Source organism: Periplaneta americana, chromosome 17 (genome assembly GCF_040183065.1).
Source record: "Periplaneta americana isolate PAMFEO1 chromosome 17, P.americana_PAMFEO1_priV1, whole genome shotgun sequence".
Taxonomy (NCBI): domain Eukaryota; kingdom Metazoa; phylum Arthropoda; class Insecta; order Blattodea; family Blattidae; genus Periplaneta; species Periplaneta americana.
In genome coordinates this window covers 94968580-94985218 of record NC_091133.1, presented here as the reverse complement: position 1 = coordinate 94985218, position 16639 = coordinate 94968580, and the positions used below count along the sequence as shown (strand labels likewise).

The 16639-nt window shown below is 33.6% G+C and overlaps 1 protein-coding gene across 1 annotated transcript in view; it reads right to left on the bottom strand.

Annotated features, from left to right (window-relative positions):
* Nucleotides 1–1576: 1576 nt before the first annotated feature.
* ERp44 (Endoplasmic reticulum protein 44) overlaps nucleotides 1577–16639 on the bottom strand; it is a 72317-nt gene continuing 57254 nt past the window's right edge. The window contains exon 7 of the mRNA XM_069817182.1: nucleotides 1577–15463. Within this exon, the coding sequence (XP_069673283.1) occupies nucleotides 15117–15463 (347 nt within the window). The 3' untranslated portion in view covers nucleotides 1577–15116. The remainder of the gene's footprint in view (nucleotides 15464–16639) is intronic.

Below are 16639 nucleotides of genomic sequence, written 5' to 3'. Positions count from 1 at the left end.
CATACTGTGACATGGTACACAAGGGTAGGCCAACAAAGGCGAACATAGTAGGTAGTACTTAAAAAAGAAAAGGATTCAATACAACATTGGAACTTGAATCCGATGTGGCTTAGTGGATAAAGTACCACCACGCAAAGCTGGAAACCTGGGTTCGAGTCCCAGTGCCGGAGAGAATTTTTCTCCGTTCTACAACATATGGAAATGCAGAATTACTGCAATGACACTCCATATGTACTTCAAAGTCATATGACACATTTATGCTCTTTGTGATTGTTATTGTGAGCATGATTGGTGTAAGGATTTTTGAGATTTGAAATAAAATTTCGACTCCTTTTTTTCATTTCCTTAGTACATTCCTCACTTTAAATGTAACAGGGCGGAGCCTTCTCGTTAATTATTTCATAATTGTTCTTCATTCCATTAAGCCTAGTTTCGAGACAACAATGCAGTTATTGAAAGATGAAACAATTCCTACATCAATAAGATGCAAATGAGTTGTTTGAAATTGTAACGAACAATAATCAGAGATTTGGATTAATTTGGAAATTAATACTACAGTTCAAAACTGTATAATTTTACTATGTTTTTATGCTCCCCACATTTATTAATCATCCCCATTTTTGTACGAATATTTTTTTTATTAAATTAAAATAAGTTGAATATTTCGTTCAGCTTTTACATTTACTGTATGTATTCCCAGCTTAAACAGAATAGCACGACTCTTATTGCTTGTGTGAGATAGCATGCTTGGATAACGTCACAATATGGTATTAACAGAGTGTGTGACCAGATTTCTCGAGTGTCAAGCACATAAATGTTTCACGTTAAAAGACACAAAACAAAATTAAGAGTTAGCATGATGCGCAACTATTTGGTAGGATTTCATTATGAGCTTCAAATGAAACGAACAAGAGAAATTTGACAAGTGAGGAGTTCATTTTCAAAATATCTCTGTCAACCTGATAATGAAAATGAGCTTCCTGTATCGATGCATTCCTCAATTATAACTTTACATACATCTGTCATTATTTGGCTTCAGAACGCCCTCTAAACCACAAAATCTTGCGTTAAAAGTAACTATTGGAATCAAACTGACTCTTGTCCACTGCAGAATTTGCTACAAAATATTAGTTCCAGCTTTGAAATCATATAATCTCATGCTCCCATTTGATTCTAAATGAACTCACCCTCTTTGGTTTTATAATCTCTATTGTCTAACTGGTAAGAAATTTTAGACTTAAAAACGTTTTCCGTCATCTCTCACAATGTCATGGGAATGAATAAGGGTCGTTTTGAAAATAAGCTCAAATATAAAAACTATTTAAATATAACTTAAAAAGAACGTATAAATGCAATTTTGACTTTTCAGTCATATTGACAGTAATATGGAAAACACCAATTAAAGACACATTTACTTCATTTTCTTACCAGTGTATATCCATCATTCTAATTAATTGTGTATAAAGCTATGATTACAAAACAGAAGAAGTTAATGCAATTATTCATTTTCATATATACTATGTTGTGAAATTTAGCATATAGGAAAGGAAGAGGAAAAGTAAATGAAACACGTATCTGTAAAAGAAACTGAAATATTCACAGTACCTTTATTTACAAAAGTGCTGGAATAAGAGACTTCCTTCCTTCCAGAACTATATTGCAAATTTCAGGTTAAGTATGCTACATATTTCATACAATTGAACAACCATTTTCACAATTTGCTGGATGCATTTCTTATAAAACTAACATTCATATGTAGAATTCTAGTTACGAAATGACATTAAAACTAACGTTTGTACAGAAGAAAAGAAATCTCATGTCATAATACTGTTGAATATACTTTCACAATCTCCAACAGTTTAACATTTTCCAGCAATTAAGAATAATACAAAGGATTTACAGTGCAACCAAACATGGAATGCAAGAAATATGAAACTCGAGAATTCTGCTGGTGCATTTATGAAACAACCAGTAAATAAAAGTGCTCTGTGAAGACAAAGAAAACTTTCACGTCAAACACATGACTTGCTTATCAACAGATATACAGGCTGAGCAATAATTCATATGCAAGCCACCACGCAAGTTACCATTGCAAACTATGTCCAAATTATTCTTTCCGAAAATTGTGCCCAGGCCCTAATTTCCAAGAGAAATTGTGTTCAAATTACACAATCTGGCAAAGCTGGATAAATGGCAGCATAAATGTAAAGTCAACCCATCCTGCTTCAATTATGTTTCTGATAGTCTAGGGGTAAAGTGAAGGAGTGTAGAACTGCAAAATGAGGTTCAGTGGTTTGAGTCAGCTAAAAAGTTGTTTTTTATGTACTTAATTTAAGTAAAAACCCCTTCAGAGCCCGATGGATCTCGCTGCACGACTTCATGCAGCTGTAATAACTGTCAACAGGAATATGTTGCGGAATGTAAAGCAAGACATTATTAGGCGCACAGACTTTTGTCGTTGTATGGAGAGTAATGCTTTTGAGCACAGGTTGTAAATAAAGCAGAGATAGTAATGATGAAGTATAAAGTTTGGACAAGACTATTACTTCAGAGTGTTAAAATTTATTTACATTATATGATTAGCAAGTCTTGTGTGACAGTAAAGGTACAACATACCTAAAGTGAAGATTCAAATTGTTTTCAGGCACCTTACAACTAGTTTCAAACATCTTAAACAGTAATAACTTGAAAGACTGTATTTCACAGGATTTTATGATCGTGGAGAAGTATTTAATTTAATTGTCATTTTTGTTGGTAGCATCCAAATGAATTATATTTAAAAAAAAACTCATAAACAGTCCAAGAAATACAGTACCAGCATGGCTTTAACTTTATATTAAAAACGGTAGTTTTGTAAAATGAACACAATCCTCAATTTGAGAAATTTCTTAGAAAACAGTTCAATCCATCTCGAGTTCATGGGAATAATCACAGAAAGTTAAAAGGTGGATTTGCTGTGTTAAGTTTTCAATTGAATACTCAAGGTACCTGGTGTTGTCATAAGAAGAGTAAAATAGATGAGAACAATCCAGTGCTCACAAATCAAAATGTCAACCTTGTGTATCACATTGTTATGCTGAGAACTTAGTTATGACCAAAATTTGCAACGTGGAAAAGTCACAATATTTTTTTCTAAACTTCACAAAGTGAGAAAGTTAGAATAACAGCAAATTACAGAAGTAAGATATCACCAGTATACAAACTCGCAGTCAAATAGTGTCAAGTAAAAAACAAAGAAAATAAAGTTTATCTAGCAGTGAAGTACAAGCAGCAATATTACAGTAATCTGAAGTTTATCCTACAATGATCACGAGAAATGCTAATGTTTCATATGCTTGTATCTGACCAGAATGATTTCATTAATTCCAGAAGACATTCTGTGTCTTTAAGGGGAGTGGATAGTGATTAAGGATCAAAAATCCAAGTTTTTATTTTGTATTTTTAAAAAAGTACAAAACAAGCACTTTAAATTAACATATATTGTGGGGGTATCTCTGCAGATATACCCTTTAAATGGCCTTTTTAAATTTTGCAGCGCATGTAATTCATACATCCTTTTTATTTTTAAATGCACTCTTCTGTAAGTTAATATTTTTCAAACTGAAGTGCATTTTTCTCTGAAACTACTGAATATATTTAAATGAAATTTTTACAGTAATATCTGCAGCCTATGTTCCACAAAGTAGACTTGAGGATTTATGAATATCACACACATAACATGAGGAAAAAAAATATCTATGCATTGAAAAAAATGACAAAAATTGTTAATGAAAGTTCAATATTTTTTTCTGTTTCACTAAAGGTGAAGTGTTGAATTTTGCTTTAGAATTTACAATTTGCATTCCTTGATAACTTAAAAAAAAATACAAGCCATATGACTAAAGATTGCAGTTAATAATGTGCACCTGAAGAATGAGGTACATTTAACAAAAGAAAACAGGTTATCAGTTAGGAACTTCTTTTGCACTTGGATAAAAACTAATCAGTTGTCTTTTATACCACTGAATTCAGAATGATTTATTGTATAACGCACAGGCATCACCACCTGCTCCCCTTAATAAAATATACATAGAGTTCCTACAAAGACTGATCCCAAGTAGTAACGTTTCATCAGCTTAATGAATGTAGTGAGGAGCGCCTGTCCTGAGGAAGCTAAGCGGTAAAGAATGGAGTAAGGCAGCGTGCACGGACTTGTCTGTATACCAGCATATGACCAGCATATTTTGTTAGGTAGAGGTTGGAGTGGGATCAGTCTGCATAGGAACTCTCTGTACTGGCTTCATATTCAGGAGGCCCTGAGTCTTTTCAAGGTCAGGTACAGTTAAATGAATTATTGGGAGTAATTTCTCTTTACTCAATACCTAAATTAAGTAGGTTTTCATCTATGAATATTGTCATAATCATTCCAAAACTTATAGCTTTACTAAAGAAAGTCTCTTACATTCATATAAAAAGCTTTCTGCAAATGAATCAAATCATCATTTAATTAATGCTTATAACAAAATATTTTACGTCTAGAAAATTAAACCTTTTCAATAATATACACATAAATATATGTACAAAAATAACACATTCTACTGTATTCTAATATTAATGAAACAAAGTATGTAAGGAGAGAAATATCCTCGTTACATTTTTGTGTGATTAATTTCTTTTCCTAGTACAGTATAGTACATGTTTCTGGTTGGAAATGCCAAAATATATGCACACAAGTATATATTTAAATGAAGTGCAATATATTGTTATCCTTAAATTTGTTAATGGTATAAAAATATCAAATGAATGAAGATTAAAAAGATTAGAAGAGAGAAAAACTGTGTTCAAAATTTAACTTCTGATTATTTGCTGACATAGTCATATAAACAATACTGAGACATGAATAAGAAATGTGTTGACATTGATACATTTTCATAATCTACTATTTATATAGTAATACGGTATAACTTCGTTAATACACTCGTCAAGGGACTATAGCCTTAAAGCATTATACGGTAAGTGGGACGACTATGTTATAGAAGGGGAATGATTTATGAAATGGGGAAAACAATTTACAAAATGCAAATATGAGCTCATTTCATATGAAAAAATTCTTTCATTATTGTTTGCCATGTCTTTATACTGCTATTATGAATGATAACATTATTTTCTATGTGTTTCAAGTAACTACTGACAACTTCACTTGATACACCATTAGGACCAACACTAATGTAATTTTTCACTTATAGATGGAGATTTCCGTTTTGCCATTTTGCACTATCAAACTTACTGCACACTCCACAGAATTCAAAGGATGATTAAATTTTACAGAAATGTATGGTATTGACATGAAGGCTTTTCAATATTAAAATTCTTTCATACGCAAAAGAAACTACCGGTAAGTGTAACTTCCAACAGTGCAGAACAAAAGGTTTTTTTGAGTAGAGAATGAAAATTCTTTTTTACACAATACAGTCACAGCAATATATTTCTTCACCATGCTTTTAAAACATAAGTTTCGCAAGTTATACAGAATTTTTTAGTCATTTCCGATCCGAAAAAGCATTACAAATAGGATTTGGAAGCATTACAAGAGGAGTAAAATTATGCAAGATTAGGTAAATACTACATATGAAATGTCCAGGGACTCTATAAAAAGAGCATAATGAACAGGACAGTGTTATAAGTGGGAGTGTATTAACGAAGTTTTACTGTATTAAAAAAATTTTTAATCAAAAAGGAAATGATCTAAAATAAGTCATATAATACAAATTATTTTTATATTACATATTCTACGATTCAGCTTTTACACTGAAATAATTCAGATTGCAGCGATATTGGTGGAGGTGCCACAGATTGCTTCTAGACTTGCAGAGCCTCCTTGCCAACCTGAAGGTCATCTCATATAGTGATTCACTGCCCTAGCAGACAAAACCTGCACATACCGGATGTAATGACTGAATATAAGGTAAGGTAATACAGTGGGACGTTGATAATCCGAACGTCAATCACCCGTTATGTCAAATATCCGAACTCGTATTATGTTCTCTGATTATTTTTTTAAAATTAGGTACCATACACACGCTACAGTACATATTTATTTTCCCCTGTAACATATTGAGAACGATCCCAGCTGATATGATTAACAGTGATGAGATATTAACGAGATACTGTACTGTACACTGTATTACATGCGGTAATGCCTTGTGTACATTGTTTATGTCAATCATCTCGCTTTGACAAATTACCGACCATAAATGCTTAAGAACTCTCTCACTCGAAATGATTATTGTTTGCAGAAATAACCCAACTCTTTTCACTGCCTTTTAGTGCAAGGAATCTAACGGTACATTGACAAGCAATAGCCTTATGTTACTGAATAAACAGGAACAGTTTCATTTTCAGTTTGAAGAAGCATATTCAAATGGTGCGTTGTCTTGTATACTGTGCTAAAGTGATTGGATTGTGTTTTTCGATCATCCTGTCACGAACAGTTCCATTTTCAGTTTGAAAAAGTTTGTTGACATGGTGGGTTGACTTGTGTTCTGTGCTAAAGTGATTGGATTGTGTTTTTCGATTGTCCTGTACACATTATGAGGCATAGCTTCTTCTAATACACGATGAAAACATAATGTGTTAACTATAGATACAAAATCATTTGACCACCTCTGTGGTACAGGGGTCAGCATGCTGGTCTCTTATGCAGAGGGCCCGGGTTCGATTCCTGGTCGGGTTGAATTTCCTGGTTGAGGTTTTTCAGGGTTTTTCCTCAACCGTAAGGCAAATGTCAGGAAATTCGTGCCACAACATCCCTGAAAATTACCGGCCTCATTCATCATCGAAATCATATTCATAACAACTCAGTAATATACATACAGTCGCCATCTAGTTCACAACAATAGAACCAGTCTCTACAATAGTACACAGGCCTTCGGATTTCAACCAAAGATTAACTCGCGATATGACCAAAGATGTTAAAGCGAGTATAAATAACAGCGAGGAAAAAAAAAAAATCACTTCAGCAACGAAAAATTGACGATTTCTTCAAGCAATAAGGTACATACTGAATTGTGTCATTGTTATCATTATTATGTATAGCACATATTTTGCATGTGCAGTAGGCCTACATTAATGGTACATCGTCGTAAAGAAACTATATACATATTTTATGTACTCTGCCATTTTTATGTTCCGTTATCCAAACAATTGCATATCCGAACTATACCTGGTCCCAATTAGTTCGGATAATCGACGTCCCACTGTAGTATCACGAGTTTAGGGAAGTCTGCTATACAAATGCATACAAAATTGGTTCGGTCAATGGCTAAGAAGAAACTACCTGCTGAAGGATACACTGGAAAGAATGGTGAATGGAAGAAAAGTTTGGTGTGGAAGAGGATATTAGATGACAGACATCATTAAGATACATGGATCACAGATGGAGACTAAGAGGAAGGCAGAAAATAGGAAAGATTGGTGAATGCTGGGTTTGCAGTGAAAGACTTGCTCTTGAGCAGAACACAATGAATGAATGAATGAATGAATGAGGAATTATAAAGTACGAACAATTTATATAAATGATTAAATGGTGTCTGACAGTAGAAAATAAAGAAACCCTATAGAGATTAATTTAGCTGAAGTATTGCCCCAAATTCATCCTATCTAGCACTCCTAGCTGAATTAGAAACTCTTCCTTTGCTATTGAAATGGTGGGTTGTGGTTCCAAAATCAGAAACTCAAGTTTAATTCTCAAACGAGAAGATTTACTCTATCCAATGAAAACAGTAGCACAGTTGTGTCTCTCCTAACTTATGCTTGGTTCTGTACTGTTTTGCATGGCTTCCTTACATGTTGACCACATGACAAAAGGATCCTTACTGCATGTAAATGTTCATTGTAACAAAAATATACCGTATTTGCTCGCGTACTTTGCGCCACCACGTATTTTACGCACCCTAAATTTTAAAGGATTATTTTGAACTTTAATTTTGCTCCGTGTGTTTTCCGCACACATTTTACCTACAATTTTTTGTCAGTGTAATATGAATTTTCCTTTTCTAAATTCCATTGCCAATATTTGCATTCCACGGCATTGTTCATTGACCAGTACCCAACTCAACTACCTGCTTCACAAAGAAACCCTAAATAACGTTACTTCAACACTTATGCTTGTCCTTGTAAATTACCCCTAAGGGGAGTGACTGTGACAAGTTTTACTGTTTAACAGATATCGTGCAATTGTCACCACAACATGAAGAATCCATCGATCAACCACCTAGGCCTATAGACCTATAAACTCGTATAATTTACTCAATTAAAGACTACCTGTTGAGAATGGTATGTCTGCTGTGTAGTTTGCATTCATTATGATTGTCATCTACCCAATTTAACTATTTATAATTCCAAATTACCAGTAGTCTTCGGTGAGAAAAGTACTGTATTCTTAATTAGTTTACTATATACTTGAATAAAACCCAGATCAAGGAGTGCAATTAAAAAAATTCGCATATTTTACGCACCCTAATTTTTCAAACAGCCAAAATAGGTTAAAAAGTTCGAAAATTACGCGAGCAAATACGGTAGAACAGAGGCCCAATATGTAGGTGGTGGTGGCGGTGGCGGTGGTGATAGTGGTAGTGGTGGTGGTGATGATGGTGGTGGTGGTGGTGGTGGTGGTGGTGATGGTGATTGAGAGTAATACTTGCGACTAACTTTCCACAACCTCATGAATTACGTGGAAAACATATAATATGTTACATCATAATTTCTTTTTTAAGTTATCAATTTTAAATTCCTTTAATATAGTTTTAATTAACACAGAAGCCATATCTTTCATAAAGCTAACGTTGGTTTTCAAAAAATTGAAATATTTATTATAATTTTGGAAAACAAAACAGCAGATTTCAAACTTACAATTTTAAATAACTGTAAAAAGTGTGGTTATATTAAAATGTTACTGTGTTTTATTCCAATACTGAAGTTTAAGACTTTTATGTTTATTTTATGTTGTACAATCATTCAACTAATAATTAGCTATTAATTATGTTTTCTATACGCACTCTTTTCATTATCTTTTCTTCAGATAAGTCTCTTCTTTGCAATATTGAGAACAAAACTGAGGAGCAGGAAAAGAAAAATGTATATTTTACATTCTAACTTAATAAAAGAAAATCACTGTCTTCATGTTTAAGTATGACATGCAGTGTTTTCATTTAAAGATAATTTATTCATCTAACATAATTAGGAACATCAAATCCAGACATCTGAGATGGGCAGGGCATGTAACATGTATGGGCAAATCCAGAAATGCATATGGAGTCTTAATTGGGAGGCCAGAGGGAATAAGACCTTTGGGACAGCCGAGACATAGATGGGAGGATATTAAAATGGATTTGAGGGAGGCGGGATATAATGGTAGAGACTGGCTTAATCTTGCACAGATAGGGACAGATGGCGGGCTTATGTGAGGGCAGCAATGAAAGTAATTCATCTGTACTTGTTGCTACTGAAAAATACCACTAGAAACATCAGCAGACTTGAAAATGTAATGCAGTAAGCAAAACTAATACAATATTTTTCAATAAATTAAAATTATTTTTATTACTTCTAGTTAAGATCAAAGCCGGTATAAAAAAATAAATCAGATGAATATGTTTTTTCATTTGCAAGCAACTGGCCGGTTTAATTTACAATTTATTACAACTGCAAAAAAAGCTTCTCTGCTTTGATTAAGCTGTTTATTTCTTGAATCAGTGTGCTCAGTCTCATGTTAATTTTATCTTCAAGTGGTACATGATACAATTTTAAAAATACGAAATATGAAATACAAAAGATGAAGTATCAATTTATGCCACGTCAATTCATTAGCATCAATAATTAAGAATGAAAGATTTCTGTATTTAGAGATGTTTCAAGTGCCATCAATTCCAAAAAAAACAGACCATTTATTCTTTTAAATTTATTAGCTGTAATTTCAAACAAAAATTAATAAGTTTATAAACTCAGTTTCAGATTATCATGAAATGTAATTTGGGCAAAAAATATTTCCAATAAAACTATAATCAGAAAGCTTAGCGTGATTTTTGTTCATGCACATAATCAGAAGTAGATAATATTTTTGGGAAATCATTGATAACCAGCTCAAAGAACGTTTCACAATATGTGTTGAACAACAAATTCACTGAGCTTCTGGACATACAAAATAGAGCTGTCGATTGACTAAAAATTTTGATCAGTTAATCCATTACCTTTAACTGATTAATCGACCGGTTAATCTAATTTTGATCAGAAATCACATTTTAAAAGAATCTGAAAAAATATATTATTTAGAAAGCAGGATTTTTTTTTCTGACATACCTACTTCTTTACTTCTACCCGCAACAATGTTTAAGGACAAATTGCCTTCGAAAGTTAGACTTTATTAAACCATTTCATTTAAATATTCATAAATTCAAATCACAACAATTGTGTCTACTGAAGTGCATTCAGAAAGCTTGCTGAAACCAAGGGTGACTGATGCCTAACAATAACTCATTTATTTTATTTTCTTTTGAATCTATTTTAAGTAATTTTATGCTCGACCATGCCGAAATGTAGTAATTATACACCTGGTAGCAGTCCTTTAATGCATGTCATTAAAGTACACCTATTCATTAAAGTTCAGGTTTTCGATTATTCTCGGATATGCAATCGAAAGACAACTATCGAAAGGTCACAGAGGCCGGAAATCCAATACTGTCACAGAAGGTTATGTTCTGTCACTACAATAATTAGCGTTAATTGTAAATAATATTCAAATAAATTCAATTTGTCATCTCGTTTCTCAATGTCAAATTCAATTTCAAGGTTATATCAAGACTAATGTTTATCTTACTCTCTCTAGATTATATCAAGGTCGTCGACATTTGTTTCAAGGAAAAAATCAATACTTTCGCGTCTGCGCACATCTCACAATTCATGAGGTAGGCTATTGCACTCACTCACATAACAATAACATGAATACTTATGAAATAATTTCAAGTTAGAAATATGGTCGAGCATAAAAAGTCATATGAAACTTGCCTATAATGGTTCGTATGAAAATTATGAAACTCGCTTGCGCTCGTTTCATAAAGATCCTCGCATCTTAATTACTCCCATTATAGGCTCGTTGCATAATGTACTATTTAACTGCTTATTAGGTCTAATTTCGTTAAAATAATATTTTTTTTTTGCAGCAGGATGAATTATTATTACACTAAACTGAAAAGTTAGTTACTTATGCGTTCTTTAAACTGAACATTTTTAACATGTAAATTAATTAATAGTAAAATGGCTAGGACTAAAAAATTATTTCGTTATTCTAAAAAATTCGTAATTGCGGCATTTGTAATAGCAGTATTTCACTGTACATGCCTATAGTTATGTATGGTGCTGAGGCCTGGATCATGGCTAAAATGGACATAAGTAGAATCCAGGCAGGAGAAATGACATTTTTAAGAAGCATAGAAAAGAAAACTAGGGACAAAATCAGAAATGAAATTATTAGACAGACACTAGGAGTTCAAAAATTAAAAGATACAATAGTCAAAATGAGATTAAAATGGTTCAGTCATTTAAGAAGGATGAATGAAAGAATACCAAGAAGGGCATTGGAAATGAAAGGCAAAAGTGTAAGAACATTAGGAAGACCCGGACTAGATGGTTAGATCAAGTATGCATAGGTTTAAAAGAGAGAGGCCAGGATTGGGAAAGAATTCAAGAGGAGCAATTGTGGCAAGACAGGACTCTGTGGAAGAGGCTATGTTCTAAGATGACCCAGAACTGAGTGGAAACTTCTACTGATGATGATGATGATGATGATGATGATGATGATGATGATGATGATGATGAGTTAATGTAGTCCATTATTTCCTGGCTTAGTTTTCTCATGAGCGATGCCTTATTGGTATCACTTATGAGGTTTAAATCTGTCATCAAAGAAACAATCAATTTTAAAAGTGTTTTTAACAAAAAAAATATTGTATTACTATTTTTACAGTAATTCCATAGGTCCACGCTATAAAGAAGAAAACACGTTTTTACAAATTCTTTTAATTTTATTGATGTATATTGCAAATAATTATTAAGAAGCAATTGACATTGATGATATATACAAAAAGTTTGAGAAAACAAAAATCTCCAATTTACACTTACAGCCAAATCTCTTTGCTTCAGGACTTCAAACATGTCAATTCTTTGACATTTTCAGACCTATGGGTCACTCTACTCTAACAGTATTACTGAAAACTCGCTCGTAGAAAAATTAAATAACTGGAATGCAAAGCAATTTTTTCACTATGCCTGTGAGATGTGGAAGCTGGAGAGAATGTGTTTTCCAATACTGCAGAAGATCTGTGAGATCATCTTCTAGTTCCAGCAATGACTTGTAGAATGTGATCTCCATCACAAGTGATGTCAAAATCGGAACCTAAAGGGCATGACTGGAATCTTGTTTGTTTTAGTCACTCTCAAAATTCAACTTCCTCTCCTTGCTGCATGATTCTACAGGAGTGTGTGCACTGTCCATGTCTGTCTGAAATTCTTTTGGACACGAATTCCTCATCCTTTTTCTGAAAACAACTGAAGCCTGGTCCCCACAGTGCATGTTTCCTCGACTGTTTTCTCTTTTTTTTTTTTTTTAAGTAGGTTATTTAACGATGCTGTATCAACTACTAGGTTATTCAGCATCGATGAAATTGGTGATAGTGAGATGATATTTGGCGAGATGAGGCCGAGGATTCGCCATAGATTACCTTGCATTCACATTACGGTTGGGGGAAACCTCGGAAAAAATCCAACCAGGTAATCAGCCTAAGCGGGGATCGAACCCGCGCCCGAACGCAACTTCAGACCGGCAGGCAAGCTCCTTATTCGACTGAGCCACGCAGCTGGCATACACTGCTGGCTCTTGTGTTTGTTTCGGTGTTGGTTACCATTCATAGCTAGCGGACTGTTTAATTCAAGTCACCTGCTGTTTGTCCGTTGCTGCTTCTTCTGCTGGCAACACTCATGATGAAGAAGAAACTAAACCATAAGTGGAAAACAACTAAAGTCCTACATTAAAAACAGTACATGTTGTAATGAAGTAATTAAACCAGGAGTGTAAAACAGTATAAGTCCTATATTTAAATGCTGTATTTTTAGAACAACGAACTTGGTAACACAGTTCCAGCCTGCAAGCTATAACGAAAAAGAGCAAGCAACCTAATCTTGAAATCCAGCATGGTAGTTAACAAAGTAGACAGCAGTGGGCAGAATTACTAGCAAGCAAGCACGAAAGAACAGCTATCAGCACTTCCAGCAATCCATCACAGAAACACGCATTGTGAGAATCAGACTTAAGACATTTAACAAACATGAAATATGTGCTATTCCACCTAGTAATTATGTCCTGTTTCAATCTACATGGCTTAAAGCCCAGCTCTTTTAGTTTTCGATCAAACTGCTTCTATGCGTAAGGAATATGTCTAAATTGTCCCACTGTTTTTCTTCATAATGAAAGTAAAGTTAATCCCTATTTAAACTTAATGTAGAGTAAGAGCAGCACAACAAAATTGTCGTACTCTTCACCTTCACCACACGATAATTTGAATTGGTTCGATTAATCAATTAAAACACATTTGATCAGTTAATTGGTTAATCAATTCGATTAATCGATTAAATCGACAGCTCTAATACAAAATCTTCCACAAGAATATCCCTTAGAAGGCTTCATTTGACGAACATTCGTGAAAGCAATGTATACCAACAAACCAAGTTTCACTTCTGATTTATTTGAAATAATTTTCTATAGGACCTGACGATAACTTGGCACTCACTAATATGAAGCCAGAGGCTAAAATAAAATCTGAGACAGAAGCTTACAAACTGATTTTATTAACTCTCCCCTAGAAACAGTCTGTGTTTATTCTGCCCTATTGCAAAAGTTAGTAAAAAATAAGATTTTTGATGCAAATACAATTTCAACCTTCATATGCAGGAATGAAATCAATATTAAATACGAAAAAAAAAATTATAAAATTAAATTCTCAATATCAGTATTTGGGGCTGTATTCCAGGGAGAGAGTAAATATCAGACATAATGCATCATATGTTACTGTAAATTATTTTATATTTTCAATGTTACTAATACCTTTTTTTTTATTATTACTATTATTTGGTAGTAACAGGAGAACCCTAATGACAGTATTTGAGTACAAAAATCTTGCATAATTAAAAACTCCAGTGCTAGACATGGAGTGCAACATTCTTCCATGACATCCACACCATTTATACAATTATACAACCACAAGCCTCTATCTTATCTTGCCGATTTACACAAAATTGTCTTCAAAAGATGCTGTCTCTTCAAAGAACATCACATTTCTTTACACGCAAAGTGTGTTCGATATTTTATTATATTTTAATGACAGAAAAAAAAAAAAGAATTTACTTTAAATTTCAGCAGGCACGTATTGTACGAACTACGCAAAATGTGATCAGATTTGAGAAAACTTAACAACTTGTCTGCACATGACCATGCCTCTCTTGTTACAGTTATGTGTATCAAAACACCAAATCCGTAAATTGTAGCTTTATTCTTGAATTATTTTTCACCTTGCATATAAGGGTGTATGTATACTTGATGTTCTACTCTGGCATGTGAATTCTCCATCGTTCACTATAACACTATGATGAAGTGTCGACAGTTATGCCATAGATAGAAAATTTATGTTTCAGAATTACCGTATCACACTACACACAGCAAACAGGACTAGGCAATTTTATAGGTATTTAAAAAACTAGTTATTTTGTAGAAAAATGCAAAATTCACTTACCAGCGTAAAGAAACCTCACCGTATCACACGAAACCCCTTTCTAACAAGGAATATTGGATCGTATCAGTCAATTTTAATGGAAAATGGATATGGTGCTATTACTTGGTACAAGATGTAATTTCTTCATTCATTACAGTCCAATGTGCTATGAGAAGAAATTAAAAGAAATAAAATAAAAAGATTTAATTTTGTACACTGAAGAAATCATACCTTACACCAAACACGTGCCAAATTTCCACATACAATTTAAATGAAATAATTAAATCCAACAATGTTTAACACTTGTACGTCCATCCATTCTGCCTATAATTCGTCTCTAAGTAGTGTGTAACGATTCTTTGATGGAGCCAATTTCTTAAAAGTGGATTCTGGTGGTGTGGTCGGTTTCTTGTTACTACCATCAATTTGTTTTGGTGTATTTGTAACTGGTTCAGGCCCGTAATGAAACTCCCTATGCAACTTTCCAGAATATAAATCTTGAAGAAAGGCTTTAAGCTTTCCTGGTACTTCCATTTCACTGATGTCTGGGAACAGGTACATATGTCGGAAACTGTCTATAGCAATGAGAGGTAAATCACCCTGGCTCTTCCCAAGATGATGAAGTGGATGGGCAAATTTTACACCATCTGCCGTTAAAAAGTTTATATTCTCTGTAAACAAAACATATATTATATTTCACCACAGAATAACAATGCAGATGCTTATGAGTTTATGACAATTGAAAAAAGAAAATTTCATTAAACATGCACACATTTAAATATACTCCTCACATGATTGACTGTCTTATCACATTGACAATATAACATTAAACAGCACATTGGACAATATAACATTAAAATTCAACTGCGCTATTTAACATAAATTCAGTTTAATATCTGTAAGTCCTTAATATTTGCAACATGTCTTGGTAATTTTGCTTTCTCTTAATAGTTTTCCTTCGACTGTAATTCCATAACAGTGAGGAAAGGAAGGTAAATCTGTCATAATTACGGAAAATCTGCAATAGTTACGTCTCACATCAGGAAGACAAAACTTACCTGGCAAGAGTTTTATAAATTTTTATTCGTGTGCACTTTTAGACTAAGGTTTCATCACCGAATTTATAGTGTTTAAGGTTTTTATAAATTAATAATTTTATTGGGAATGTCAAAGTCATGTATAAATAATAATTCATATCCAAGATACGAGGGCCGATCAAGAAAGGCTGAGAGCGATGTTTCTTCATAGATGTTTATTACTTCACTTCAGTGTTTACATGATACGTAGTTCCTTTTTACTTGAATATACTTTTATAGCATTTTTTCCAGTTCTCGAACACACAATGCAGGCCATTCTTTGTCAGGGTCTTGAGAATCGACTCACATTTCTTGAGCACTGCTTCAGAGTTCTCAAATTGAATGCCCTGGAGCTTTACCTTTAGTGATGGGAATAAAAAAAGTCACATGGAGAGAGATCGGGGTTATAAGGCGGATGTGGTACTCAGGTTACGTTGAATTTAGCAAGAAATTGCATGTCTTGATTCGCAATGTGAGGATGCGCATTGTCATAATGCAGTCTCCATCATCCCGATGAAGTTGTGGTCGTTTCTTTGCAATGTGCTTCCTCAGTGTCACCAACTTTTGCCTTTTTTTATGTTGGGGAACTTGGCGATTTCCACACTGTCCTGGATGATTTTCTTTCAGGATCATAATGATACAGTCATGACCAGGCTTCGAGACTTCGGACCCGATAGAGCAGTTCAGTGAGAAATCAGCATAACGGCGTACTGAGTATAGTGGTAAAGCGTACAGTGGGTGGGGATACTGTAGAATTAATGCCAACAAATA